We start from the raw sequence: 17,508 nt of genomic DNA on the forward strand, positions 1-17,508 counted from the left end.
CCTGGAGGACAAGAGTTTGAAGAGAAACAGAAAGCAGCTCTTAACCCTGCGAGGCTGGACTCACCTGGAAGCACGCTAACACAACACACTGCGGCCCGCCCGCCCACTGGGCAGAGGAGGAACCGGAGGCCCAGAGTGGGTAAGTGATGATCTGAAAGCCCCACAGACTCGCCTGTAAATCCAGGAATCTGAAACTCAAACACCTGCAGGAGCCAGGTGGGTAAAGGGCACAGAGCTTTGTCCCAAGTATTGAACATGTTCAGATACTCTGCATACCCGGGGAGAAATATGCTACCCTGCCACTTTCCTTGAAATATTCTGCTTCCTTGATCTACACCGTTTTCTCAGCTTTGAGAGCCACAGGCAGAAGAAACACCTGTCTTCTCAAGAGGTTCTGCAGCACCTCAGTGAGGAGGAACAGCAAGGGCCTCAAGAGCGAGGCAGGGCATGGCGGAGCCCCTGGTGCTCTGCAGGGCGTGGGCTTTGCCCGCCACTCCCAGAGAGGGGAGCCGTATGTGTGTGAGCTCTCACAAGTTTTAAGGGTTGGATTCAGTGTTTGAAAACCCCTTCGATGCCCAAACACAACGAAACCCCACGGCAGCAACCGACCTGCAGTCCCGATGTGCAGCCTATACTTGATCCTGACTGTCTCAGGGACTGTCACCACCATCACCACTGGACAGTCTCTGGGACGGATGGATGGAGGACACAGAACTGACCAAATCATCATCTCACACCGAGGGGCACAGAGAACTTTCTAGATGACTCAGGTTGTGACTGCTGGAATATGTTAACTTTGGATTTGTTTTTTCTTTTAAGGCTGGCCTGTCACAGTCCTGGGGGAAATGGATTGCCTGTGTAGCTCGGAGCCTGGGCTCAGCCCAGTGTCAGCCTACCCTTGCAACCCTTCCAGAAGCTGGAATTCAATGGTGTGTGGCTTCTTTTCTCAGAAAAACACTAGAACAGAGACTGGACCTGAACCATTCCTGTTAATGTCTTGCTTTTCCATCTTAACGTTGATCTTTTGCAAGTGGAAGACAGCCTGCGTCCTGGGCATGGAAAAGTAAAAAGCTTAGTGAAGGTGACTACACATGTAGACTCAGCCCACCTATCTGTTCGTTCACGGGGCAAATCTTTAACCAGCACCGGATACGTGTCACGCCCTGAAGTGATGTGCTAAGCGATGAAATTGACTGGCAGGCCGTCACTGAAAAACAACAAGGGAGTGAGCTTGTGTGTGCATGTGCACTTCAAACTACTTAGAGGTGGTACAGCTGCGCGAAACAGGCCTGTAGAAAGATACCAAATATTTTCATTTATTCATATTTAGTGTATGCAAAGAAAAAATTGTGGAGTAATCTACACTATTTTATCACCCAAGCTGCTAAGAATGGCATCTCTGCAGGGTTTCAGTTTCTATGCTGTAAGCGTTCATAGTGTTCTAACTTCTTATAACAAACGCGCTCACTTTCACAATCAGGGGAAAAATAGTCAAGTTACATTATAGCGATTTTAATGGGCAGCGAGGTCGGCCATGCCAAGTATGGAGCAGGGGTGGGAGGCCGGGGCTCCCCAGCGGAGAGTAGAAGTTGGCTTCATTTGGGGGAGCCGCTGACCACATCTGGCGGAGCTTCCAAAGCATGTGTCCGTGGACAAGGCAGGTCCACGTCGAAAATGTGCCCTAGAGGAGTCACACACGTGGCATACATGTGCACGACATGTTGATGGCAGATCTGTTTGTGGTGAAAAATACACTGGAAACATGGTGGGCCAGCAGGGGAGGGAATACATACATTGGGCGCATTCATGCAGGAGAAAACTCTGCCACTTGTACCAACACGGAAAGTCTCGAAAATAATGTTGAAAGAGTAAGTGGTATGATGGTGTGTAAGGTTCGGTCCCATTTGTGTGAAATTTTACAACACCCAAAGTGTTTTTTGTGAACCTATTGCTTATGGATCCAAATATAAATGGCACGAGCGTGGAAGTATGTCTGGAAACCATCCACACGCCTCCGGGTGGTGGTTTCCTGTGAGGAAAGAAAGGCCATTTCTTTGGGATTTGGGAGGGAGACAGGGGGACTTGGACTCTATCTGTAATACTGTATTTCTTCTAAAATTGACCTGAAGCCAATTTGGCAAATCTGGTGATGGGCCCGCGGGTAGTCACTGTATTATTTTCTGTGCTTGCAAATGTTTGCCAGTCTGATGGGAGCGAAAGGATACTGTTTTATTTTATTTTCCCTGGTGACGTGTGCATCGAGTGATTTCATGTTTATTTTGTGTTGCTAGTTCCCATTTTCACAAGAATATGAAGGTGAAGTAAGGAGTTTTCATAAGCAATGGTGAAGTGTGCATGGCTGTGAAGAGGGGCCAGGTGGAGGCACCTTCGGTGAGTCTGCTGCTGAGAGCCCAGGGTGAGGCTGGCTGGGCAGTGAGGGGCTGCCCAGGCCAGGTCTTGGGCAGTGGCCCCTTCACCTTAAGCTGAGCAGAGGAGGGACCTGGAAGGAATGCCACCTGGTGTGTGGGGTGGGGCGGGGGCAGGGGAGAAGTCCAGAGAGGCGAGCCTCTGGAGGGAAGTGGGGTCAGCAGCGCTAAGTGTGATGAAGTTTTCAGGGAGCCATTAGGTTAGCTACATGGCAGGTTTCGGTGGCCTTGGGGAAGGCAGGGTGTGGCGCCTGGGGACAGAAGCTCCACCAGAGGAGCCTGACACCAGTAGGTGTATGTGACACTTTCAAGAAAGCTGCCCGAGAAGGGGAGGAGAGAGGTGGGGGTGAACCTGGAAGGAGCAGGTTCAGGGGTGGGGGTGGGGGAGGCTAGGACACCTCAGAGCAAGTGCCACGTGCCCTGGGCTGTGCTGGCACCCAGGGAGCCCTGCCCACAGAGCTCTCCTCCAGGGCCTGTCTGCTGGGACAGCACGTGCCCTCCATTCTAGCGCTCATGCCTGCCTGTCTCAGCACCACCGCCAGCAGCGGCAGCGGCGACAACCACGCTGGCGACCACCCCTTCTTCTTATTTTTTAATGTGCCAGGCACTGTGTGAGCATTTTTTATGCGTTATCCCGCTGCGTGTCCCCCTAATTTTATGGGATAAATGCTGATAGTACCATCCCCTTTCACACAGTCACTGGGCTTGGAGAGGTTAAGCACGGTGCCCAGGGTCCCACTGGGACGTGGCAGAGCCGGTCCTGCACCCAGTGCCCACGGAAGAAAGGACATCGTGTGGACCAAGGACAGCGTGGTGTCTGCAGGAGGTGAGGGTCCAGTTGCTGTGGGTGGGGTGACAGGCGGAGGCGCAGCAGCCCGGATCACCGTGGCCTGAGGAGTGACGCGGGCCAGCACGCAGGACGGCCCTTTGGAAATTATTTTTGACGCAGCACATTTTTATTGCTGCCCCATTTGCCTTTCGTCCTGCCCCCCACATACTGCACAGGCATTTCCCATGACGCCAAGAGGCAGCCTGGCCTTGTTTCCTCGGCCTGCAGTGTGGTTCTGAGCCATCACTGCCCTCGTCACAAACACTGCCCCTGCCGCTGGGACCTCAGGCCAAAGCCCCCTGTGGCGCGTGCTCTGTCCACGCTTCTGCCTCATCTCCCACCTTCTTCCATGCCACCCGTGACCACTTTCGCTGGCCGCCGGGGAGGATGCAGGCCCCGTGACTCGCCTTTCCGTGGCACTGTCCTCATGAGGCTCCACTTCGCCAGCCTCCCTGGCTCGCCTGGGCGCGCCCACTGCCCGTGGTGCCTTGGCCTCCAGCACTGGCAGCGCCCAGCGCACATCAGGGCCTCGAGGGAGGCGCCTCACGCATACTTGGGAAGCTGGCATCAGACCTGACCCTCAGCACCTTCGGATGCTACACGACCTGGGGTGTTGGCATTGACCAGGAAAGTGATTTAAAAGGGGGCGGGAGGAGGGTTTATTCGATAAAGGACTCCGCTGCTCTCTGGTCTGAGGCTCAGGTGGGCGGTGCCTGGTAAGCCTGTGAAACCGAGCACATTAGTCTTCTGGAGTTGAATTTGGAATCGGAACGAGGGAGGAAAAACCTATGCTCACTGAATACGAAATGCAATTGTCTGTCAGCACAGGAACTGAAGAATGTGTGGCAAATTATATTTAAGACCCTATTGTCACAGGCGGATTAGCTAATGCGCGATTTTAAGTGTAGGCTCCTAATGCCATTACTCCTGGGTAGCTCTGCCTGGCAGGTAACCTTGTGGAACAAATGACTGCATTGCTTGAATAACATATTTGATCAAACAGGACAATTCTTTCAAAAATTGAGTTCTCTGTGGCAATTTAAGACCCGTAATCAGCAAATTAGATGATTACAGCAGGGATAAAAATAGTCTTCTAACAATGTCCAAGGTATAAATGTGATTGGAATTCCAAAATGTGGTTGGAGAATGCGCGGTTGGGTAAATAAGACTAGACATGATCAGATTTGATTTCTTCCCATCCCAGCTCTGAGCGGGAGCCTAATTTTGCCCAAATAAACTCCAATCTCATTTGTGTCTAAGTTGGAGAGAAGAGTCTCTCCCTCTAAGCTCCAGGACTTAAAGGGCTTCACGACGTGACTTCCTTGCATCCAGAACTTAGCATGAACCTCAGCATCACTCATTCCGCACTCGCTATGAAAGCACCTGCATGACCTCCACACACCGTAAGTTGTCCACGCTCCACACAGGAAGATGGCATAGGAAAACCTTTAACCGCCCCACCTGGAGACGCGTTTTCTTTCTCGGGCACTGAGGCAGACATGCAAGCAGCTGTGTTGAGGTCTGGGGGCGAAGCCTATAAGCTGGGGTGCGAGTCGGGGAGGTGGGGCATCTGCCACAATCCTACAAGTCTTCATGGGTGCTTAGTTAAGTCACGCTCAGTGTCTCCATCTCTAACAGAAGTTAGACTGTGGCCACATCGCCTCCTCTGGGTCCTTTCTGCTCACACATCTCTGCATTTGTCCACCCAGCTTCACCAGCCCTGTCATTTCCACCCCAGGGTCTGTGTGCTGTCACCTGGCCTCAGCTGGTTCCAGCCGAGTTACAGAATGAAAATGACTTGGGAAATGGGTCGCCAGAGCGGAAGTTTGTACTGACTAGCAAATGAAGGACGCTCCTTAAAGGGGAAAACTTGATTTTACTTACCAGTGGCTCTTCGGTTCCTGGCAGAGGCACAGAAAATATTGATTACTATGTCACTTACCCTTTTGGGACTCATCCTCTATTAGCACAGATGTTTAAGAGCTGCCTGTGGTAACACTGCCACTTACAAAAACAGACTTCCAGAAATGCAGCATTCCAACAATTTTATCTGTAAGGCAGTCATATTGCCCCATAGCCACTACCACTCTGCAGCATGATGGATTGCCAAATTATCTATAAATTCATGTTTACCTCAAACATGCTTCTCAAGCAGTGTTACCTCATGTTTGTCAAGCCCTCAAACTTATAATAAAACTTTGAAGATGAAATGTTTTTAGTGCCATAATTTTGCAAAGAAAATGTCAAATGTAAATTAACTTCTAGGATTTTTGCAAGTCACTTACAAATGATCACCATTAAAAATTCACTTTTTAAGGTGAGAGTATCACTGCCTAAGATGGAAGTAATAATTAGCTAGGTGTAACATTTGACTAAATACCATTACATGTGGGTTTACAATGCATTTCTTAGGAAACTGGATTAAAACTTGTCAGAACTATATCACAATGTGAAAAAGTATAGTCACTCTCCAAACTCATGTATTGGGTTGTCGGAAAAGTCATGACATATTTTTTCTGTTTTTCTTTGCAAAAATGCATCATGACTTTTCTGACAACCCAATAAATGAGATTTGGTTATTTTCTTTCTACTTCCGACAGATTTTTTACAAAATGAGATAAAATACCAAGTTGAGAATAAGCGTATTTATTTGCTCACTCACCCTCCCTTTTATGAACCCAGACACCCGCCAAAGCATCGTGACAAAGTGAAACAGAAGACCTGACAAGGCCAACACTTTGAGAATGTCCAACAGAACGCCACATGAACTGGACACAGGAGGCCTGGCGTGGGCAGTGATCAGCAGGACGCTCAGCGATGCCATCCACGGCCGGGCACAGGTCACACGCCGGCATCACGGCCATGGCTGCATAGAACTGCCTTTGCATTTCCTTCTCCAAAGCACAGTTTAAGGCTACTATGTCAGCGAGTCCTCCACACAAGAATCTTTTAGGTTAAGAGTTGGGTAAGGCACCGTGCAGCGTGCTGGGGGAGAAATGCCCACTCGAAGCTCAGGCCCAGGTCAGGCTGCACCTGAAGCTCATTTCCAAAGTTTTCTTTTGAATATATTTGCTGAAAGGCTTGAGCTTCGAGAAGCATGAAGTTCAAAACGGGAACCTGACGTAGCACATTCCAGGTTGACTTCTAACTTAAATTACCAGGCGTAGCTCATAAAACCAGCTGTCTCAAAGACAGTGTTACCTTTATTAAAAAACGGATAGACATAGCAGCACTTACAAAACAACAGTTCATAAAAGGCATTATACATTGTCAACTAGAAACGTGGAAGGGCGGGCCCAGCACAGCTGGTTGCCGGAGCCACACCAGACCCTCCCAGCCACGTCGGGGCACAGCCAGCCCAGAACCGCGGGGAGGCGCCCTGACGCGGCCCGCGGCGTCCAGGCGTGTCACCGGTGCACCGACCTTAGCAGCATTTGGAGCACTCGTCGTCGGTGTTCTGGAGGCGGCTGGTGCACTTGACCCGCTGAGAGAGCACCTGGCGCTTGACAGGACGCCCCTCCCTGTCCAACGCCATCCACAGGAAGGGGAGCTGCGGGAGGGGAGCGTCCCTCCATGAAACGTCTGTGAAAGCCACCGCGGCTGCCACCGCGGCCTCTGCCACAGCAGACGGCTAGACGGACGGGACTGGGGCAGGCACTTCGCACGACTGTCTCTGGAGAAGGCCAGCGTCACGCTGTTCCCTGCCCACCACTCTGCTTCTTACCGCTGGGTGGCGGGGTAAGGACCCCAGTGGGCACAGGAGACACCCTGTTCTGTTCAGACAAGATGGCTTTCTTTGCTTGGGCTTTGTCCTGTTGATGAGGATAAAGTGAGGAGGGTTAAAAGGGGAGAACATGGGGCGGCCGTTAGCTCAGATGGTTACAGCACAGGCTCAGAACACCAAGGTTGCTGGTTCAGATCCCATATGGGCCACTGGGCTGCACCCTCCACAACTAGATTGGAACAACTACTTGACGTGGAGCTGATGGACCCTGGAAAAAATACACCGTTCCCCAATAAATAATAAATAAATAAAACGGGGGACAATGTGTATACTGAGTGATTTTTTTCTATGGAGGTGAGGGGGGAAAAACTGCAAAGAACAATCTGGAAATCACTGCTCTACACGATACTTGAATGCAGCATCTATCGACCACTTTTCTTTTTCAAGGAATTAAAAGAATTGGGGTCTTCCTGGGCTTTCAGGAGCCTGCCTGAAGGAAAGTGAGGAGGAATTTAGGCAGCTTTTAGAATCCGCGTGGGGACAAGGACAAGTACTGACCAGAAGGTCCAAGCTGTTCAGATGGGTCTGGATGTTGTGGGCATCTTCAGCTGCGACTCCCCTGAACTGCTTCAGTTTTGAACTTCCTGTCTCCCTTATAACCATGGCGAATGGAACCATCCACTTGACACACTTCTCTATGTCACACCACTGGTACCCTGCAATGAAAATAAACCTTAGGCTCAACCTGAGGCCAACAACTGTCTTGTAAGGTTAACACACCTGTGAAGGCACCAGACAGCAAACGTACCTGAAACCTTTTGCATCAGTTCAGATGAAGAGAAATGATACAAGGCAGAAGCAGCAAGTACGCCGTAGGAAAATTCTAGGCAGCCAACATCCAGGACACAGAGATCCAAAAGCTACAGAGAAGGAGAGAACACTGAAACCGGCGGCAACACACACCCCTTCCGGAGCTGCTGGGCCCACTGGCGGAGCAGGCGCCCCGGAGGGCGTGGGCCACTTGCCTCTGCGATCTGGATGAAGATCTGCTGGGGGTATTGCGGGAGGAGAACTTCATACACGTCATTTAGGTAGGCAACCTGCAAGTAGACATTCAGCCAGGACACAATGGTCAGGGGACTTAAATGCCACTTCAGAGCCTAAGGGAGAACAGAGAACAGAGACCAGCGGTTCAGAAAAGACGACGACATTTCTGCTCCCCTCTGTCCTCTAATGGGGCTCCAAGTGCGGCCGGGATCCATGCCACAATGTCCAGCTGGAAAACACCCAGCCACACGCACTCATACTGAACATGAAGACGTGACATGTGCATTCAAAAAAGGACGGCAATCTAACTTGAAACCTACCTTCATGATGATCAATTCCATGGTAAGAATGTCATCTCCTGAACAAGCCCCATCTGTAACGTATGCAAACTGGTGCAGCTTGGGAGGATAGATTTCCTAAAGGAGACGGAAGGAAGACGCCACTAGCAGAAAGCCAAGCTCTCGGTCTACACTTGTAATGAACACCCTAACTGTTCCTCTTAGTATGTGGGCACGGAAGGGAAGGGAGAGGGCGCGACGAAGGGGTAGATGCCGGCGCCATCCCGGTGCTCCAGGCTGCACTGGCTATGAAAGAAGCGACACATCCACCCTCACCAATCAATCGATCGATTGCTCCATCAAACTTTCACTCTTTGGGAATATTCTTGAAATTTTCACCTTTTCAATACCTTTGGCAATATGTTTGAAAATTGGGCCCATCCACCTTTCCAGTCACACCAAAGTTTTAACCCTCTTAGGTCAGAGTTTAATGTTTTTACTGAAAGTAACATCAACCTAAGCATTTTATACACTCGCTGCTTCTCTCCCTCCTTGGTTAATTGCTAGCACTTTTTGCACGTGTCTTAACTTTAGAAAGCATTAAATAAGAACGATTCAGGATATGCATTATAGACAAATAGCTGACCTTGTCCTCTACTCTCAGTGGAGCTCAAGAAAAAGCATGTGCTACATAACAGATACTTGAAAATCATTTACCTCAAGTTTGGCAGCAATAAATAAAGATGAAATCCCAATAAGCTGTAAAAGCGTTTTTACGACATCTTGTTGTGTGGCCATGTATCGATCAAAGAAATCCTGTGCCAAGTAAAAGGTCTCTCTGTGAAGTTTGTAGACTTCACACACCTGAAAAGACATGTAGTAAGTTTAGAAAAGTTACTTGAGGAAAAAGGAAAGACAAAATCCACAAATTTTGGCTACAGGCGGTACTAACAAATCCAGAGAACTTGCTCTCCCGAAAGGGCGGTTACCTTGCTTGTCCCTAGGCACAAGCAGTGACAAATGGGGACTCGGCCATAAGAACTGCTTAAGAGCAAATGTTCACAGCCTGGGGAAAGCAGCATTTTTACAGAAAAACTAGGAATTTTCTCAAAGAATGGTGGCCCTGTTGTAAGTTTCATTATGACTTGAGGAAAGAATTAACGTTTTTTTCACAACTAGGATATATCAGTAAAAGTTTAAAAGCTGGAACATATATTTACTTAAAGATTAACCGATCTCCAGCACTGTTAGTCACAAAGAGTGAAAGCTTTTTTATTATTGATTTATTTTTTATATATAGCTGAGCCATCCTGCCACCCGTTGGCAGCTCAGCGGCTGCTCAGCTCGGGCCGGGACTCGAATTGCTGTTGCTCAGAACTCGCACTCCTGAGCGAGCTCTTAACCGAAAAAGCTTTTTTAAAAGGCATTAAACAAAAACTCAGAAACCCAGGTCCTCGTTTAGGCTTTCATCTGGACACACCCATTTTTCTCAGATTATCTCAAGGACAAAACTAGGACAACACCTGCTTCCCCACTACACAGGGTTGCTGGAGGAACGGCAAAATAGTGTATATGATGCAGTTGGGAAAGACCAAGCTAATATCAGACCTCACCTCATCAGCATACTGTGCATATAAACCGGCCATTCCTGAACAGGACATCCCGGCTAAGTACACTTCACAGGGTTAACAAGTAGAGAAGGCACCCACAAAGGACAAATGGAACATTACCAGAAAATTCCATTAGTTGCCAAAGAGTACAGTGGACTCTTCACAACATGGGTTTGAACTGCATGGGTCCACTTATACACAATTTTTTCCCCAATAAATACGTACAGTACTGTGTGTTTTCTCTCCCTTGTGAATGTCTTAGTAACACTTTCTTTTCTCAGTTTACTTTATTGTAAGAACACAGTACATAACACATATAATATACGAAATGTGTTAAGCAGCTGTTTGTTATTGATAAGGCTCCCGGTCAACAGTGGGCTATTAGTAGTTAAGTTTTTGGGGAGTCAGAAGTTATATGTGGAATTTTGACTGAGTGGGGTGGGGGGGACCAAGAGTCAACCAGATTGTCAAGTTTAGGTGAAGCCATAGTTAGAGTCGTGTTTACAAAGTAACACGACTACAGTCTGATTGGTGAAACGGACCTGTTCTCTGAGGAACAAACTCAGCCCCGCTCGCCCAGCTCACGGCAGGTGCACAGCCTAAGTGTCACCATTCCCGCGGGGATATCTTGGCGGGGCTGAGGAACTTAACATCACTGCACACAAGCCTGCCTGTGAGCTGTGAACTCCAGTTCTGCTCCTTGACGACATAAAGGTCACCATTCTTTTCTATCTTTTCAATGCTATTACTGACTGCTTTGATTGACTTTCAGAGAAACGCATTCGTCCAAAGTAGATGGTATCCGCTGTGTTATATAAAATAGAACCTCTCAGTCCCAACACCTTGTGAGCTGAAGCTTGAGGCTGAAGCACACTACTTCCGGTGCTGCAAGGACTCAATGTCCCAAGGGGCGTGGAAGGGCCGCGTGCCTGCTGGGCAACCACAAGGCCCGTCATCTTACATGAGCCTGCTGCCTTACGAGGCTCTGCCAAGGAATTCAGACAGCAAATGCTGACACTGACATTCCAGGTCCCAGTGAAGAAAAGCAAAGTGAGAATGAAAAAACAGCCATCTTTCTGTGCCCACTATGGAAGCGGCACTTCATATACACTATTTCTAATCCGCATACACTTTGCATGGAAAATACTGCTAGAAAACGGTGCAGATGAGAAAACCGAGGCTCCCAGCTGAGTGGCTTGCCTGCCTAAGGCACACAGATGACAAGTGGCAGAGGGGACCTGATAGGAGGATGAGCACAGCACAACTGGCTTAATACAGGTGTTCACACTCATCTCCCACATGGACTCCTTTGTAAAACCCATCTGGCGAGATGACCTTCCACGTCACGGAAGAAAGCCCCCTTCTCACTCAGCCACAGCTTACAGGTGGTGTCCAGGGAGTGTCCCTAAGCAAGGCACTGCTGAGTCCCTCCAGAAAGAAGTGCGTGGCCCACACAACAGTACTTTTCTATGATTAACAATTATCGATCACAATTTGTAATACTTGTTCTTTTGACCAATTATTTCAGGAGTGTGACTGTGGTCAATAAAATATTTGACTGGGGCCGGCCGAGTGGTGCGATGGTTAAGAACTGGCTTGGGACGCCAGAGGGCCCCGGTTCTGATCCCACATATGAGGGCCAGTGACACTGCCCTCCACAGCTAAGATGCTGAACAGCAGCTCAACCTGGAGCTGGGCTGCTGTGAGTCGTCGGTGACGGCGTAGGCTGCAGCCCCTGTGGCAGTGGGTTGCCATGGGCTACCGTGTGTAGCCAGCAGCCAGCGTGAGCAGCCAGCAGCCGCAGTGAGCGGCCGTCCAGAAGCCGGCGACTGATCTGCCTCACCCAGGAAGAGCGCAATGATGGTGCCAACTTGGGCCAGTGAAGCAACGTCCTCCACAACTAGACTGAAGAACAAAACGACAGCAACTTGTCTGTTCCCCTTCCCCCAATTCCCCAGCACTGTTCCCATCCCCCCAATTACCCAATTAAAAAAAAAAAAGATTTGACCGATACATCTTGTTAGTTAAAAAGGAACAATGTAGGATTTCTGTTAAAGGTAAGCTTGTTCTCTTTTTTTTTCTTTTCTCTTCTTCTATTTATTGTTCATATATTTTTAAAACTTACGATAGTGGCTATCGAAAAGCTGTTACCTGCATTCTACTGGACATGTCTAAAAGCAATTTAATCAACAAAGATCAAATATCAATTTTTACAGTTAATTGGGAAAGACCTTTGCAACTGTTGAAGCTCTGATGAAAAACATTAGATGCCAATTTAAAAGTACCTAATGGACAAAGAGACTTCAGAAATTCTTTGAAGGACTTATGCAAGCCATGTTCGACCATGGTAGTAAATGTGCCACAGCTTCAGAGACTCAGAGCGCGCCAGTGGGATCAAACTCACGAGGAGGTCGTGACAGCACAAAGGATTCTAGAAAGGATTGGTGCTTCCCGCTAACAGGGAGACCAGCTCACCTCCATCAGCCAGTCCAGAAGAATCGCCCGCATTTTCGGCTGCAGGAGAGGGTGCCGCTGTAAAAAGTGCTTGTCCCTTAGGTACGTCCTCTCCTTGTTTAACATGATTTTCCAGACCTCCTCTCGATTTGCCCAGCTACAAAAACAAAAGACAGGGGTCAGGTCAGCCACACACACCAGTGGCCATGGGCGCATGGGAGGCACTGGGCAGCCACGTACTTCAGCACGGGCAGCGGGGAGGCTCGGGCCGGCCTGCCGCTGTGAGGCTGGTGCGTGGGGTGCGGGTACACCAGCTCGTCCTCTTCTTTGTCAGGTGTGGGGATCAGGGAGCAGGGGCTTTCACTCACTGGACCGCTGTCCCAAGGCTGGAAAGGAGAAACATGTTTTTAAAGGTTTGATGCAAAGCAGCTCTTTTTACATTCATTGATTTGTAGAACAGCCAGTAATTCAAAACATGTCTTTACACTGGAGAGCAAGTTCCAGGCCTGAATAGATATTCTGGCCTAAATTAAGATGGTGATGGCGTGGATGCGTAAGAGCCACAGTAATGACCCCAAGCTTTCGCTCACTGCTATCACAGCGTAGGAGTCCATGGAGGAAATATCGAAGAAAACTACAAGGTCAGTAGTATTTTATCGTCCACATCATCATTATCATATGTGGTGCTTGAGCAGCAAAATGGGTGCACGAGGGGTAAGACGAAATGCAAACAGCTTTTAGATTACCAAAAAGTATATATACACATGAATCCGTTTGTAGCACAGTGAGACACTGGGGATGACTACCGAAGTGCATTGTGGGATTACGTAGTCACAACTCAAAGATTTGTTTTTTATCAAGTACAACTAAAAATTTTTTGAAAATAGTAGAATTTACAACAGAAGTATTTATACAAGCACTCCACATTCACAAGTATAAAAGATCACAAATGTAAATTGCCATCTATAATTAAAGTCTCCCCATTTTAAAACAAAATGTCACATCAAATGTGACATCTTCCTTTGGTCGCAGGACTAGCCAAAGATATTACATAATGGGGACCTTTTGTTTTCCTTAACTCAAAACAAGACAAAAAGAACACCTGCCCCGTTAAAACCCAATCAACCAACGGTCACAGGTTCTACTAAGACGACTCTGGAGACAGAGCACAGATACCCCTGAAGACCTCTGAATCCTGACCCCAAAGCCCTGCACCTGAGTAAGACTCAACTCATAAGTGAATAACCATCTTTAAAAACCAAAAGAACAGGCTTTTCTTTTAAAGATTCCAGATACCTACTGTTATTCAATTTTCAATATCTGGAAAATACCAAGGTCATTTTGCCATTTAGGAAATTTTCTTTTTAAAGCTGCTCTGTTTATTGTCCTAGTCTAAAAAGAAGCCTATGATTGATTCATTTTTATTAAATTTATCGGGGTAACACTGGTTAATAACATTAAATAAATTTCAGGTGTACAGCTTTATAATACATCTGAATACTCCATTGTGGGCTCCCCACTCAAAGTGCAGTCTCCTTCCGTCTCCATGGATTTGACCCCCTTCACCTTCTTCATCCCTCCGCCCCTCTGGCAACCTCCTTTCTGTTGTCTGTATATGACTGATTTTGTACATTATAAAACAGTGATTTTGTTGAAGATATGGCAGGTAACAATCCTGCCAGTGTGGAAGCACTTTGAAAGTCTGACACTCATGGCATTCTTTTTTTTTTTTTTTCGAAAGCAGAGAAATCATTAATGTTCTGAGATGACTATACATGACCATGGAAACTTGGCTCTAAATCTACCTGAAAAACATGGTCCAGGATGGCTGTCACAGCACACGAGCCTCTTTCAGAGGAAGCCACAGCACTTTCAGGGTCCTGGGAAGAGCAAAGCAGGACCGAGCCCTTCTCCAGCAACGTGCACAGAACTGGGCAAGCAAATTAACCACGACAGCTCTTGCCAACAGCTGCTGGAGGGCAGCCTCCTCTTCTAGTTCCAGCAGTGTGCTGGGAGCATTTCCTCAACTCAAAAAGGGTCACATTACAACTGCTTTAGCTGCTCTTCATTCAAGAATGAATTCTAGTTCTGAAGGCAGAAGCTGGATACCACCCTCTACAGCCGGACGGCTGGATGGCTGAGAGCAGGCCTTTGAGTACAAACTAGTAGCGGTTTCCAGCCTGCAGCTCACAAATTGAGGGACCCACCAGCAGACACATGGTTCCCAAAGTTGGCCTTTCCAGGAGCCAGTGTATAAGTCTGTGTCCTGTCACTGGAGTGTATACATGTTTCAAAGGAAGCAAGATCAGTCTGACTTTAAGAAGGAGTGAGGTAATAGCAAGAGACCAATCGCGACGATTCCTAACCACCCCTGACTCCTTATGCTACTTTTAATTAATACAACTACGTTACGCAAAATTATGTTCTGAGAAGTAACTAACAGAAAGTCCAGGATTCCACTTCAGTAAAATCAAACAACAAAATGGATGTATTAAGTGGACTTAAGATAAAAGGTATTCTTTTCATTAAGACAGGCCCAGGGTAAGAGGCAAAGGTTCCCTGTGGTCTTAATGGAGCTTGGAGCTTGGAGCTTGCATGGAGCGTGGCATGATGGCTACAAGTCACTCAAGGCTGTTATTCGGGCTGACCCATGGTAATTGTGTCATTCTGGGTAGTTAACAGGCAAAAAGGTTGTGTTACCCCAAACTTCTAGCTTCATGAGTCTGCATCAAGGTGACTGCTCGATAAACGGGTGGATAATTTTCAAAATGTGCAGAAACCTGTTGTCATTAATCTCTGGACAACCACGAAGATGCCTTCCAGTGGGAAATAGTCTGGCTATTCACATATCACAACTGTCCGTAGCCCAGGGACAGGGCCACAGCTCCGTCTAGGCAGCCCAGGTGCCACTTGGGGATCCGTGTGAACAGACATTAAAATTACCTACAGCTCCAAGAGCTCAATATGGACAGCTTTGCTTCACCTCAGGTGGAAATTTCAATTCAAAACACAGCTGAGCAAATAACCAATCTTGCATTTCTCAAAGTAGAGGTCCATTTTCTCATACTCACAAAAATCAACTTGCGCGGTTTGAAAACGTGAAAAAGGAAAGAACTGGGGATGCACTATCTTATTTCCTTTCCCAAAGTGACGTCTTTTTTTCTTCTATGAGAGAAGGAAACCATCAACCCCTTGTTCAATGAGCCACCCCACAAATGCTAATGAATAGGGTCTTCCGTGCCGGGGCACTTACTGCAAACAGAGTGGCCCAGAGCTTGGAAGCCCTTCACTCTCCCACGCGCCGTGGCTGATGCCACACCCAATGCCCATCTGGTCAGGACCACGGCCTTCCGCCCAGACACCATTTCTGCTCAGGTTTATCTGTGCTCGGGTCAGAAGGCCTGATCGCTGGTTTGGAGAGAGGCTGCTTTCCCTGCTGGAGCCGTAACTACAGTCTCCAGCCATTTCTGGAGGTAGACAGATAATACAAGCTTTTTCTGCCAGGAACTTCTGATATTATAATGATATCATGAGCATGCAGGAAATTTGGCGGGAAGTCCATGAAGGAGGGGCAGGAGAAATGAGCTAGTCAACAAAAAAGTGTTGAAACACACATATCATTACATAGAATGTTCCACTAATACTCTGACTGAGGCCAGGCAGAGGCCCAGACAGCAGTGACCACATGGTAGGTAACTGCTGGAGGGGCTGGAAAAACTTCCAGAAGTGTGGGGGGAGTTCTGAACCTGACCTAAAGGCAGTAGGAGGGCCCAGGGCGGTCCTTCGGCACCAGGAGGGAAAAACACAAGTGTGGGTGGGAGAGAAGCCTTTCTTATGCACACACACAAACCCCCCTTCTCACAGTTACCCAGAGAGCTGTGTCAGGAGCCCTCCTCCCAGCTCACCAGACTAGAGACAAGGCCGCAGGACAGACCCCACCCCTGCCTTGCATAGGGCTCTGGGTTCACTTCTTCCTCTGAGTCTCAGTTTCCTCAAGGGCAAAAGGAGAGGACTGAGTTATTTGATGTCCATTCTGGTTCTTCCAGACATTAGCACATTATTTGCAACACAGGACCTTCCCGGGATCCCAAGACTGGCAGAGGTCAGTGCCCACTGACAGGCGCGGTGCTCAGCCACAGGGAAACAGCTCAGCAAGAGGCAAGACGGCGTGAGGCCCAGCTGGCCCAGGAAACGCAGGAGGCGCTCCGCTCAGTCCCGGCCGGCAAGGGAACCTACCTGACTGCCACACTGGCTTCTCCCAGTCCTGTCAATTTTGGCGATTTCTTCATCAGGATCTTGCAAAAACTAACATAAAACAAGCCCCAAGGAAACACACCAAACATCCCAAAGACAAAAACACAAAAGAGAGAAGGGAGGCTGGTTAGGTTCCGGGCGCTATTTCTGCAAACGCGGACCACCCCTCCGCTGCCCTCCATCAGTGCACGTGGGCAGAGCCCAGTCTGGTACCCAGGTAAGATGACGGGGCCATCCTCCCCCACCTGTCTCCTTTGTACTCACAACGGCCACGTTTGCCTTCCTCTTCCTGGAGCGAACGGAGACATCGGCGCCGCCGTCCTCTTTCATGGTGCCCGGCTCCTTGGCATCCCTGCAAAGCCAGGGTGGCACAGAGGTTGAGGGTGAGCTGCCCCCAGATCCGGGACCTCCCTTCCCCCACCGCTGCACGCCCTGCCCTTCCCCGCAGGCGCCGGGCCACTCACCTCTCCGTCTCCCTCGGCATGGCGCAGGGCGCGGAATCAGGCCCGGGGCCTGCGGGGCACGAAGGGGGCAACAGGGTGAGGCCGGCCGGCCGCGGGGACCGGAGCCCGCCGGCCCGCCCCGGACACCCCTCCCCCTCCCGCGCGGGCGGCGGCGGGAGCCTCCCGGGCCGGTCGGGAAAATGGCCGATGGGCCCGGGGTGGCTTGTCACCCGCGGCGCCGTCAGCCGCCCGCGATACCGGGCCCGAACCTGGGGCGGGGGCGGCGGGGGGGCCCGGGCGTCCCGGAAACCCTTGCCGGCCCCTCACCTCCCTCGGCGCCCGGGCTGCCTCGGTCTCCCCTCAGCACCTCTCCTAGCCCGTCTCCGAGCCGCCCAGCCCAGGCCCCCCGCGCTGACGCCTCCGGGCGCCCGGCGACCCTGCCT

General features: G+C 49.4%; 1 protein-coding gene and 1 long non-coding RNA gene across 3 annotated transcripts; one reads left to right on the forward strand and one right to left on the reverse strand.

Moving 5' to 3' along the window:
- On the forward strand, positions 1-6,331 carry LOC109383500 (uncharacterized). Its single transcript, XR_002124198.1, has 5 exons — positions 1-139; positions 820-929; positions 2,292-2,391; positions 3,123-3,252; positions 5,938-6,331. It is a non-coding gene; the product is annotated as an uncharacterized LOC109383500 (long non-coding RNA).
- A 105-nt stretch (positions 6,332-6,436) lies between these two features.
- Positions 6,437-17,194, reverse strand: CCNE1 (cyclin E1). 2 transcript variants are annotated; one of them, XM_019644024.1, is made up of 11 exons: positions 17,087-17,194; positions 16,887-16,974; positions 16,605-16,673; positions 12,609-12,754; positions 12,390-12,525; positions 9,022-9,168; positions 8,347-8,442; positions 8,005-8,079; positions 7,788-7,899; positions 7,538-7,695; positions 6,437-7,067 (listed from the first exon to the last, which is right to left on the reverse strand). In XM_019644024.1, exons 1-11 carry the CDS (start codon positions 17,104-17,106, stop codon positions 6,945-6,947), a joined length of 1,170 nt encoding a protein of 389 aa, XP_019499569.1. In that variant the 5' UTR covers positions 17,107-17,194; the 3' UTR covers positions 6,437-6,944. The 2 variants fall into 2 exon arrangements, with proteins under 2 accessions (XP_019499569.1, XP_019499558.1); XM_019644013.1 differs by having other exon boundaries at positions 8,005-8,139.
- Between the last annotated feature and the right edge of the window lie 314 nt (positions 17,195-17,508).

This window comes from Hipposideros armiger, unplaced genomic scaffold, assembly GCF_001890085.2.
Source record: "Hipposideros armiger isolate ML-2016 unplaced genomic scaffold, ASM189008v1 scaffold_4, whole genome shotgun sequence".
Taxonomy (NCBI): Eukaryota; Metazoa; Chordata; class Mammalia; order Chiroptera; family Hipposideridae; genus Hipposideros; species Hipposideros armiger.

Bases quoted from the DNA above. Each gene is read 5' to 3' on its own strand.
- CCNE1 (XM_019644013.1), bottom strand. From the start codon at position 17,106: ATGCCGAGGGAGACGGAGAG. The intron at 16,674-16,886 runs GTGAGTACAAAG...GTTTTATGTTAG, and splicing joins GGAAGGCAAACGTGGCCGTT to TTTTTGCAAGATCCTGATGA. The intron at 8,140-8,346 runs GTAGGTTTCAAG...GTTCTCCCTTAG, and splicing joins TGGAATTGATCATCATGAAG to GCTCTGAAGTGGCATTTAAG.